The following is a 13,116-nucleotide window of genomic DNA, read 5'->3' on the forward strand; positions in this document are numbered from 1 at the left end:
AATTCCAGCTGGAAAATAAACAAATTCTTACTTTTTTTCTTTGAAGAACTGTCTCAGGCCACCAATAAAATAACAAAGAAAAAAAGATTGTGTAGTAGTACATTTAACAAATTATTTCAATATAATATTCATTTTTTTTTAAAAAAGCTTACACCAAAACACAACTGTCTCCTGTTTATATATTACAAAATTCAAATCACTTGAAACTGACATTGATGTTTTGACATCAAGTGATTTTTACATTAATCATCCCTGTATCTAACTCTGCAAAAAGCATCTTTGGTGTTACAGCTTTGAAAATTCACTTACCTCTGTCCAAGGAGGCTTTGTTTAAAACAAGAGCATCTTCGATATCATAGCCACTATAACTCATCACAGCAACTGTCGCATTCTGTCCAGCTGGCAGTTTCTCAAACTCTATCAATTCAATCGTTTTTGTTTTAACCATGGGTTTTTGTGGATATGCTAGTAGATACATGAGAGTATCAATTCTGTTTCGCTGGTTGTATCCAATGGTACCTTCATTGACATTAGAGAAAACAAAATGCAACATTCTATTATATGGAATAATTAGGTATAGCAACAATTAGCAATGAATATAGAGATAAACACATTAATTTTGATAATTAAAATAAAGAAAATCTTCAGGTCATTTCAAAAGCGATACTCTCATGGTGGCTAACAACCTTCAAAAGCAGTTTTTCTCACTAATACTTAAAATCCTATAAAGAAGAAAAATTACACTCAGCATACTAACTGAAATAATTTCAATATTTTGGATTTATATAATTAATCCCATCTGAGAAATTTTAGTTTCTGCTTAGCTAATTTCACAAGTAAGTCAACAATTCTGTATTTGGTTTTACCATATTCCAGGCACATTTCTAGGTGCTGGGGAAAGGTAATGTCCACCCGATGTTCACAGGCAAGGAGCTTATACAGAAGGACAAACAGATAGATGTCATAAAAAGAAATCAACCATTACAAAAGTTCCAAATGAAAAAGAAAGCAGGAGAGAAGGGAAGGAACAGAATGAAGAAAAATGAATTCAAGTGACAACAGGCTAGAGTGGACTTATTCATTTGCTTAACTATTCATTTCTTAAGCAGTTAATAAACACCTACTCTGTGCCAAACACTGGAGATAAAATGGAGAAAGGCATGGTCCCCTCTAAGGAATTTAGGGTATAGTCCAATCAGGGATGGGCTCTTCCCTCCTTAGTGATCAGCCTTTCCACCTGATTGGTCCTTGGAAGGGTGTTACTCAGTCACTGTCAACTAGAAATGAAATCAGAATGTTAACTCTTTCTCTCTTTTCCCTTTAGAAACACTCTGAGGTTCAAGAATCTGCCTGTAGAAAAGTCTTTTGGTCTCCGGGGCAAGTGGGCCCAAACGGAATCCTACACAGAAGCTTTAACATTGGAAAACTCAGGCTCACCCTACTGCTGAGCTTCAGTGTGGGCTCCTGAGCCTATTTATCTTCTCTTAAGTATTTCTCCCCACCACCCCCAGGAAGCGCTGAGAAGAAAGAACAGATTTTAATGTTTAGAGAAAGAAGGTAGTTGGAGGTCTGTCTCTCTTGCACATGCTTCCAAACTGACACATACACAACATGCACACACTTCTAAGGTACCTATGTACCTTTCATGGAGTTATGCCCAGGGTGAGCAGATACCAAAATTCAATATTATTTCCTTTAACTTTTTCTCCATACTCATGTCACTCAATCAATGGTGATTTCAATTCAGGGATGAAAAGAAACTATTCAAGCAGCAAAAATGATATGGTACTCCTTGACAATTCCTATTGAAAGAAATAATAAAATCTGTAGGGAGTACCAAAGAAATACACCTAGTATAGTGCCAGGCTCCTTATAGATGCCCAAGAAATGTCAAGTAAATTACATTAAAGAATCCCATTATACTTTTTATGACAGTTTGTATTTGTGCTTAAATCTCTACAAAATTTATCAAGGTTCACCTGAAAAACAATAATCAAACTGAACATTATGAACTTTTTATTGAGTTTAGACCATAAATTACCAATTAATTTATGCTATTTTAGTGCCAACTAATAAACTGGGTAGGATACCTGGCAATAGATCACTGTTTTAGAAATAAGATTCCTGCTGCTGGGATCATGGTAAAGTTCACTGACAATAAGTTTGTCCTTTCACATGAAATCATTTAAAATTTATGTTGAGATTGCAGCTCCAATTGTGTACTTTACCCAGCTTGAGACAAGGGTTCAGGCAATGTCCCACCAGGCTGCCAAACATGTCTCCTGAAACCTGAGACAAGCATTATTATGCAGCAGGGAAGCATAAATGGCTGCACCTCTAAACAATGGTGAAAGAGACTGGATCCTGCTATAAATTGTGCTATCAGGGCCAGAATGTAATTCTCAGGCATTACAACTGACTATTGAATGGATACATAGCAAAACAGTTTAACAAATGTTTGGCGCTTATAATCTCTTCAGAAATTTTTCTTTAAAGACGTTTTGAAGAACTTGTAGAAATATACATGTACATAATTTTTAGCAGCACCAACTATGGATGTGTAAATTAAAATATGATGCCATCAGACCCCCATACTTCTGATAAAAATCATGAATGGCTGACTAGCTGTTTTGCCAATAAGCAAATGTTTTTGAGAAAATGTCATAAAGCCATTATAAGGCTTGCTTGTGTGAAGCACATGCTCAAACAAGGATACCCCATTACTGTTTTCAGTTTCCTTGAAAAGGACATTACATATATAAATAACTAATACAATCAGAGTATCTATGAGCTGCCTTCTACTTCTATTGCCCCATTTTGCTAAAACTAAAGTCTTCAATGATTTCTTTTTCTCACTACCCAGGACAAAGCTACATTTTCTTAATAACACCTTTTTTAAGAAGCCACAAGTTGGCATTGCAAGGTATATAAATGTAGATTAAAATAGTGAAGCAGTGCTTTTTGTAAGGTAGGATGAAAAAGGTTAATAAAGATGTAAACAGCTTAGAAAATGTATACTGAAAATAATAAAGTGAAGTTTTATGCATTTAACTACTTTTTGTCTTCCTTTGCCCAGTTTCTTTTTTATTTTATCAACATTATTGAATACAATAAACTTTACCATTTAAAGTGTACAAATTGATGAGTTCTGATAGCTGTAAGTGTCTGTGAAACCACAACCACAATCAAGATCCAGAACATTTCTAACACCCCCAAAAGAACCCTTCCTCTGTCCCTGGCCCAAGGGAACCACTGATCTGTTTTTTATCATTATAGATCAGTATGCATTTTCTAGAATTTGATATAAATAGAATCATATAGTATCTGCTTATTTCATTTAGTATAATGATTCTGAGATTTATCCATATGGTTATATGTATTCCAGTTCATTTTCTTTTTATTGCTCAGTAGTAGTCCACTGTACAAATATACATTTTGTTTATCCATTCACCCATTGGTGGATATTTGTGCTGTTTCCTGTTTTTGGCTACTGTGAATAAATATCCTACAAACATTCATGTATAACTCTTTGTGTGTTTTCATTTCTTTGGGTAAATACCTACAAATGGAATTTCTGGGTGGTTTGGTAAGGGTATGGTTAACTTTAAGAACCTGTCAAAGAATTTTCCAGAATGAATATACCACTTTACATTTCCACTAGCAGTGTATTGACATTTCAGTTGCTCCACATTATCACTAACACTTTGTATGCCCAACTTTTTAATTTTATCATTCTAATGAGTGTGTAGTATTATCTCATATCTTAATTTGTATTCACCTGACAGCAATGTTGAACATAGTTTCATGCACTTATTGGTCATTCCAAAACTTTGTAAAGTGCTTGGTTTTGGTTTTTGTTTTGTCCATATTTTTACTGGGCTGTTTGTCATATTATTATTATTGTTTTGAGACAGAGGCTCTATTGCCCAAGCTAGAGTGCAATGGCATCTAGAGCGCACTGCAACCTCAAACTCCTGGGCTCAAGTGATAATCCTGCCTCAGTCTCCCGAATAGCTGGAACTACAGGCACATGCCACCATGCCTGGCTAATTTTTTCAATTATTTGTAGAGGCAGGGTCTCACTATGTTGCTCAGGCTGGTCTTAAACTCCTGGCCTCAAGTGATCCTCCTCCCCTGGCATTCCAAAGTGCTAGGATTACAGGCATGAGCCACCATGTCCAGTCTGTGTTATTATTGAAGAGTTCTTTACATATATTTGATACAAATCCTTTATTAGATATGTGTAGTGCAAATGCTTTCTTCCATTCTCTGGCTTGCATTTTTCATATTCATAATAGTATCTTTCAAAGAGTAAAATTTAATTTTGTGAAAGTCCAGTTGACTTTTTTTTACACTTCGTACTTTTTGTGTCCTAAAAAATCTAAGCTTAACTCAATTCATGAAGATTTTCACCTATGTTTCCTTCTTCAAGGAATTCTTGTGGTTTTAGCACTTACATTTAGGGTTATAATCCATTTTGTGTTTATTTTTTATATGCTATGAGGTAGAAGTTGATATTCATTTTTTTCTATATAAATATATAGAAATCTTTGTTGAAAAGACTTTCCTTTCTCCACTGAATTGCTCTGACACATTCATTGAAAATCAGTTGTCCATAAATGTGTAGGTCTATTTCTGGACTCTTGATTCCATTCCATTGACCTGTGCGGTGAGTTGGTGCTCTTAACCCCCGCATTGTTCAAGGATCAACTGTAGTACAGGTTGAACATTTCAAATCTGAAAACCTGAAGTCCAAAATGTTCTAAAATCCAGATTTATGAGCACCAACATGATGCCACAAGTGAAAATTCCACATCTGACCTCATGTGATGCGTCATAGTCAAAACACCGTCAAACTCTGTTTCATGCACAAAATTATTAAAAATATTGTATAAAATTACCATCAGGCTATGTGTATAAGATATATGTGAAACATAGCTGAATTTCTTATTTAACTTGAGTTCCATCCCCAAGATATCTCATTATGTATATGCAAATGTTCCAAAATCTGAAAAAATTCAAAATCCAAAACACTTTTGATTCCAAGCATTTCAGATAAGGGATATTCAACTTGTAATAAATAAAGTAGTCCTTGTCTTGAAGAAGCTTATAATTTACAGTCTAGCAAGGAAGGCAGCTTGATAGTGATCCACAATGGATAGGAAAAAGTGAGGAAAGAAGTTAGTTTCAGTTGAGAAGAATTTTAGTAGGTTTTACAGATAACATTATGTAGAAGACATAAGATAACCTTTTATATGTTACTCAACCAAACTAGGATTCATCTTCCTTGTCAGGGAAAAAAAGGTATGTATCATACCTGAGGATCATTATTGTAATTAAAAGAAGAAATGCATGTAAAGAATTTGGGTACTCAACAAATGGCAATATTCATTATGACCAATATTAACAATATTAGTAGTAATAACAAAAATACATATTCTATCACCCTGAAATATAGCCCATTCTATCTCTAACTCAAACCTACGTATTAAACCTTAGTTTAATTTTACCTTCATAAGTATTCATTGCCAACATTCTAGTCTTAGCAAATACCACATATGCCTATAGCCAAAAGAGCAACAGTGATTCTAAGTTTTTGTTTAACAATAGCAGAACCCTAAAAAGAATTTCCAGGGGTAATTTGGCAGAGACCTTTCTTCATTTTGTACCCCCAAATGGACAAAGAATAAATACGCTAAAAAAAAATTCAAACAGACAGTGGGAAGAATGTGTAGAATGAAATAAAATTTTATGAGGTTCTTTGTATATATACACATATATTTTGTTTATCCGCAGAGTTCGTGATTCACATCTTTGTATATTATGTGTTTTTAATATCTCAAAATTCTTCAGCCTGTTTCCAGTACATCCCATCCTACTGTAAAGTGGGGAACACAGGGGAAGAAACTATCTGCTTAGAAACAGAAACTATTGAAAACAAACACAAAAACAGAAGCTGCCTTAGCTCCCCGAGTTCAAACAAAACAAAACAAAAAACCTCAAGTCCCAGCAGTTCGGAGTTGGAGGGGGAAAGAGTGGTGAGAAGTCCCAGCAGTTTGGAGTTGAAGGGGGAAGAGGTGGTGAGAAGAAGCCACAGGTGTGGGCTGGGGATTCTGTGCTGCATATTCATTAATTGAGCTGATAGTGACTGAAGGAGTGTTCCACTAGAGGATTGCCAACTAATAAATGGGCAGGATATGAGAGCCAATGTGAACTGGGCATTGGGTGCCAACGAGAGGACACACAACGGAGCTCCAACATACAGCCCTTGCTGGTAGCACTGAGTAACTACTTGGGGACCTTGACATTTCCAGATGTCTACCTGATTTCTTGCTCTGAACCATGTCACAACACACATAGCCTTATCTATGGAAGAGAGGTGTTTCTCAGAAGCACAGTAAGATGCTGTGAGGAAAACTTGTACTTTATTAATAACCTAAAGTACCTAAGATTTAAGAAACACCCTCTGCTGGTGTTTTATGTTGGATTAGCTTTCTCTTACATACAAGGTAAGGCTTTCGGTCTTCGTGGTTTGAGCTACTCTTAATTTTTTTCTTCATAGTGATAGAAAATGACTTTCTCTCATTTCTTCACTCTTGGATGAGGGGGAGAGGGGCTGGTAGGGAATGGTAGATGGCAAATTTTCCAGGTTGGCTAGACCATTTAGTGCATTAATTCTGGGCTACTGTCTTCCATGTCTGTTCTGCAGAACAGTTGAATAGCAACTGAAATATTATTTCAGCAAATCTGCATAGAATCTGTGAATTTACATAGTCTTCAATGATGGCTCATATTTAAAATGAGACAGAGCGTGACTTTTAATGATTAGCTGTCAAGACGGCATGGAATTAAAATGATCCAGAGAGGTCCTACTCAAAGTGCTAAGTCTGCATTACAGACCTGGTGATCTGCTGCGGGCTTCCTCTCTCTGCAGACCTTTTTCCTTTTGTGATTTTTCATATAGACTTCACTCAATACTTCTGCAGCTATTTCAACGTCCAAAGAGAAATGCTGCCATGTTAATGTGCCACCTTTAAATGTACTTTTATCTCGCTGCTTTTCTTTCCAGTCAGGTGTTTTATAATAACAAACAGTAACAAAGGCTTTTTTTAATAACTTAAGATATTCAGTGGCTTTTGTCTTCCTAGCGTCAGCAGTAACGTCAGAGGATTGTATCCAAGGAGCTAAATGTGCAGGACCCAGGGTCAGAGCAGCTGAATACACCAACCTCAGAAAACACAGACAATGAATTGCAAATGACACTCAAAACAAAACAAGAAAAAAAACCTTCACACAGAAAACTACAAAAGAACTCTACAGACACTGAATTGGCTTTCTGTACACACTGATCCTGCTTAACTGTGTGTGGTAACTAACCAAACGCTTCAGATACTCATAGCCACATATAAAGGCTTTTTTTTTTTTTTTGTGGGGAGGGGAGTTATAAGAATAAAAATGTTATTTCTTTCCTTCGAGTCTATTTTTCTTTATTTTTTTTTAAAAAGCTTCACTAAGTGCAGATAGATGCAGCTCTTTCTGTTTCAATCTTCAAACACACTAAAGAGTGGCATTAGCGATGAAGTGATTAGTCTTCCGTTAATTCTGCTGAAGGTTCTACACAAAAGGTGTATTGTTTCAGCTGGGATTCACATCATGAAACAAAATGGTTTGGTAAACCCAATAGAAGTGATAGCCCTTTCATGACACACAGGGTTCTGTACTGTATATTTCAACTTGTTAGCAAGTCAGAGGCACAAGCGGGAAATCAGCCTACACTGCTGCCGAGGCTGAATGGGAAACACTAAACTGATGAACTGCTGTTTAGATTTTCCCACTGGGAATTATTCAGAACTGTCCGGGCATTACATCATCCAGGTAAATGGTAGCAGGACAAAATGCTTTTTATATCTTTGTAGCCACCCAAAGGGTAATATAAAAACTTGAAAAGAAATATATATATTCTCTATCCATAATGAAGAAATAGGATTGCTTAATTGTCAAGCTGTGGTCAGCTGCAGCTGGTTCTTAGTAACTGAGAAGCTGACTGCATTCTGGTTGTTGCCCAAAGGCAATGCAAACACCTTCTTCTCTATATTTTTTTAGTTTCCTTATGAAGCTCCTTGTATCATACTTTAAATCTGAGATGGCAAGTCAAATTGTTGTCATGGATATTTATGAAAAATAAATTTATTAGATTTATTAAGATTTAAATGATTATTTAAAAATTTCAAAAAGGTTTATAAGCAAAACTTTTTTTTAGCCTGGTAGCCTTTCTATATCTCCTTCAACATAAAAGCCAAATTCCTCAATATATGGCACCGCCCTAGCACACCTCTATACCCACACTGCACTAGACAGTCACACTAGACCGCCATATCACAGCACCATGATGTTCCCAGCCACGACTGCTTACACTTCCATATCTTTAAAAACTACTGTCTTCCCAGACTCAGCTCAGTTCTATCCTTCAGAAACAATCCACTCTCTCACTGTAAGTGATCTTCCTCTTCTGATTTCCTTAGATCTTGGCTGTCAGTCTATTACAGCATTTATCACACCAGATTGAATTACTGTTTTATTTGTTGGTCTCTCCTACTAGACTCTGAACTCCTGAACACAGAGGGTCTGTCTCATCTCTGTATTTTCAGGCTCCAGCCCCATGTCTGGTCTACAGTTATACTCAACAAATGTTATAAATGGATGGATAACTAAATTAATAGATAGATGAGAGAAAAGAAAAATAGAAAGGAGGAAGGAAAGTAACTCGGAGATTGGTGTGACATGAATTGGGTAAGTTTCAGAAGTTACAGTAACAACTGTAAGGATACAATGGGTTCAAGGATTGTTATCCAGGTAATTATTAGGTACATCCTAATACACATTTTATACCTTTAGCTCTGGTTTTTCTTCTTCTCTCCTCTTAACCGTTAGTTTTTTTGCTCTTTCTCTCATGGTTAACAACTTACATTTTATAGGGCTTTTCTCTTTATATTTACACCCTCATAATTCTGTGACACTTATTATATGTCACTGTTTGGTCAAAGAAACATGTTCAGAAAGGTTTTCTGCATTGTTGTTTAAACTTTAGACATGACAGGGCACCTGCAAGCATTCTAGAGTTCCTCAGGTGTTCCCAACACCTGATGTGTCCAAACATGTAATATTAGTGAAGTAAGAATAAGGATACAAGACTTTTCCCCAAATATTTAGAACCAGGTTCAAGAAGGAACTCTTACCCATGGCTTGTTTCCCCATGGCACACTGGTATGTGTTTCTTGGAGACTGGTTATGATGAGGGTATGGGATCAGGCCAGCACAAACGCCGAGAAGAGTGAAGGGTTCAATCTCCAAGTGGGTGGTATCTCTATCAAGTTAATTAAGAATTAGACATCTTAGGCATCAAGTATTAAAATAAATGTCTCTTAAAGGGTATAAAAATATTATTCTCTAGGTCTCCCAGGGATTTATAGGACAATAAAATTTGATGCTAGTAAAACTGGTAAAACAAAAACTTGCTTAAATAAAATACAATAAAACATAAGAACACATAAACGAATTACTGTATTGAACATGAAGAAATATAATATCAACAATGGATGCATAGCCTGCTTTTCCTCATTCTTCCAACATCATCAATGAGTAAGATGTATCACCATTTGAGAGAGAAGAATAAATCTCCTTTAAGAATAATTACTATATGCCTACGGGGACCAATACCACAGCCACTAGGCTAATTGTGGCTATTGAGCACTTGAAATGTTAGGGTAGTGTGATGGAGGAACTGAATTTTTTATTTTACTTAATTTTAATTACTTTAAATTTTAAAACTCAAATTTAAATTTAAATAACTCAGTTCATTTGTTTTTAGCATCCAAATTGAGATGTGCTGTATGTGCACATTAGGTTTTGGAGACTTACAGTAGGAAATAAAAATAAAACATCTCAATATTTTTATATTGATTATATGTTGACATGATAATATTCTAGATATACTGGACTAAATTAAAATATTATTAAAATTAATTTCGCCTATTTCTTTGACTTTTTTAAATGTGGCTACTAGAAAGTTTGAAGTTATATAGGTGGTTTGCATTATATTTTATTGGACAGCTCTGCTATAGATAGTATTGGACACAAAGTAAGATTTTATCTAGTAGGTGTCAGAATCTTAGTTACTTTCATAATATATTTCTGCAGAAAACTCAGTTTTTGGCTAAATGATAGGAGAACTCAAATGTGTTAATAGGAAAGAGCAGCCAGATTATTTTTAGGACTTGGCTGAAAGTAATAGATATCACATCCAGGATCTGTGGACTCCGTGAATCCACTATTCCTTCCTCAAGTGTTTGTGAAGTATAATCTTAAAAATTTTCAGTGGTTTCCCCATGGAGAAAAGTGATTTCCAGGAAACCACATCCCAATTCATCATGGAAATTTAGTTGCAATGTAAAAGATCTCCCACTTACCATTCCCCATCTATTTTTTTTTTCCCCAGTACACATGTATTGAATTATGTCCCTAGTTTGATGAGAAGATGCTTTCTATGTAGCTCTTGGTTTGAAAAATATTGTCTTGACCTTATGAGGCAGCAGAACCCTGATCCTCTCAGACACTAGGCCTTTGTCATTAAGGAGGGAAAGGGATCTAAGTTTTGTTTAGTTTTGTCTTTAAAGAACATCAGCTTACAGCTACATTTTATAGGCTAGAATAAAACAGATTTTATTTTAAATGTACTGTTTCATTTAAATATTGGCCAAGTTGACATTCCCTGTAAAAACCACCTTTTCAGATGCAAAGATTGAGTTAAATTGAAAAATGAAGAAGAGAAACATCTGAGGTTTCTTTTTTCCTATAATTGTGACAACAACATCTATAAGATCATATAGTATCTAATAATTACTCAAAGTCCAAACACGCTGGATTCTGATTTTAACAAAAAGGAAGGAAAACTATTTCCTTTAAAATCATAACCACCGTAAGTTTCTACCCTAAAAAGGAATTAGATTTCCTATTCACTGTACATAAAACACTTACATTTATTTCAAATTAAAACTATGTAACCTATTGCTTATAATAGTGGAAAAACTGGAAACAATCTAAATATTCATCTGCAGGGAAAAGTTAAACTAAAAATACATGTAGGCAGATAATGTAATAACAATTACAAAATAATATATTTATGTGTATACAGTCATGCGCCACATAATATTTCAGTCAACAATGGACCACCATGTACAACAGTGGCCCCATAAGATTATATTACCATATTTTTACTGTATCTTTTCTCTGTTTGGATATGTTTAGATACCCAAATATTTACCATTGTGTTGCAATTGCCTAGAGCGCCAGTACGGTAACATGCTGTACAAGTTTGTAGCCCAGCGGTAACAGGCGCCCCTGCACTGCTGCCTACTGTGACTGTATACACAAAAGTACATGTATATAAACATATACACATACATTAATATGGAAAATATCCAAAATATACTGTTAAGTTTAAAAATCAAGACACTGAAAATGTTACCATTGTTTTATATACACACTGTGTGAGGTCATGTATGTTTTTACTCAGAAAAAAATCTAGAAGAGCACATAAACTATTAGTATCAGCTACTTTTGGCGGGTGGAGTCTGATGGGATGGGGAAGGAAGGGGATTGATTCTTTTTACTTTATGTAGTTCTATGTTTTAAAAAACTTCTTAAGAATGAATAATATAAAAATTTTTATATTTTTAAAATAAAGTGAATTTGATGTATGGAATAGCTTGGTCACTGGGTAATGATGAGAGTCATATTCATTTATAGCAATAAAAAAACATGAAAATCCCCTGCCTTCATGAAACTTCTGGTGGAGGGAGATTGCCAATACACAGATAAATCAGTAAAATATAAATTTTACTGTATGGTAATAAGCATAGAAAAATAATGCAGTGAAGAGGGGTGGAAAGAGATAGGGGTTTCTATTTGAAATAGGGTAGTCAGGAAATGACTCACAAGGTGACACCTGAGTGAGGATCTGGAGGAGGTGAAGCAGTCAGCCATGCAGGTATGTGTGAGAGAGTGTTCCAGGCAGGAGAAACAGCCAGTGCAAAGATACCAAGGCAAAACCATGCCTGGACTGTTTGAAGAGGTCACTGTGGTTGAAACAGTGAATGAGGAGAGGCAGAAGATGTTGCAGGTGTGAAGTGGGGGTGGGCAGATCAAGTAGGAACTTGAGGGCCTCTGTAAGGACTTCTGAGGGAAACAGAAAGATGCTAGAGTATTTGACATGAGTGCTCTGCTCTATTAGAAACAGACTGTATGGGGACAAGTGCAAATACAGTCAGGAGCGAGCCTTTTTTAAGAATCCAGGCAAGCAACAGGAGTGGCCTGGAGTTGGTGGTAAATCAAGGTGGTGAAGAGTTCAGACTCTGGGTATATTTTGAAGGCTCAACTGACAAGCTATGGATTGATGTGGATGTGGAGAGAGGAGCTGAGGTTGAAACAGGTTTTTGGCTTGAGTAGCATGAAAAACAGAACCATCATTTATGAGTATACTACAAGACAGTTCTCTTTTATATTCCATCTTGAAATGAGGGGTATAAAACAGTACTTTGGTAGATTCATACCTTTAAGGACTAAAAATTCTGACTAAAAATCATTTCCTAGATTATAATAAAGTGGTATATTTCATCTGGTAGGAGAAAACAGAAATGTACTTGTTCTTAATTGAAGACATAAATAGTTATTAGGTGGTGGTATTAAACTCTAACTATTTAACAATATAATTGCTAAAATTCCAATTTCAGGTAAGCGAAATCAGTCGCATGCATCAGACAGCACGTTATATAGATGCCCTCTAATGTATTCCAAATGGAACACAGATGCTTCTAAAAATATTATCGTTCTAGAAGAAACATTGTGAACACATTACCGTTTCAAGTTTACACTGCACACATAAGCTCAGAGGTATCTTTACAACATACTATTAATATGTAGGGAATTCTTATGCTGACAATAAGAATTCAGATGCCCACTGACAAAATGATCTCTAGAAAAGATAAATACATCTTTACACAGACTGATTTATTAGTTTAATTTTGGCAGTAATCAAATGTTACACATCAGAGAAGCAAT

The 13,116-nt window shown here is 35.5% G+C and overlaps 1 protein-coding gene across 3 annotated transcripts in view; it reads right to left on the bottom strand.

The window, feature by feature from the left end:
* The window catches only part of POLR3B (RNA polymerase III subunit B), a 116,553-nt gene that overhangs the window by 39,311 nt on the left and 64,126 nt on the right, over positions 1-13,116 (bottom strand). For all 3 annotated transcript variants that reach the window (XM_045553042.1, XM_045553043.1, XM_045553044.1), the window contains 2 exons: positions 9,237-9,364; positions 310-519 (listed from right to left, as the gene is read on the bottom strand). In XM_045553042.1, coding sequence (XP_045408998.1) covers positions 310-519; positions 9,237-9,364 — 338 coding nt within the window. The remainder of the gene's footprint in view (positions 1-309; positions 520-9,236; positions 9,365-13,116) is intronic.

This window comes from Lemur catta, chromosome 6 (assembly GCF_020740605.2).
Source record: "Lemur catta isolate mLemCat1 chromosome 6, mLemCat1.pri, whole genome shotgun sequence".
NCBI classification, from domain to species: Eukaryota; Metazoa; Chordata; class Mammalia; order Primates; family Lemuridae; genus Lemur; species Lemur catta.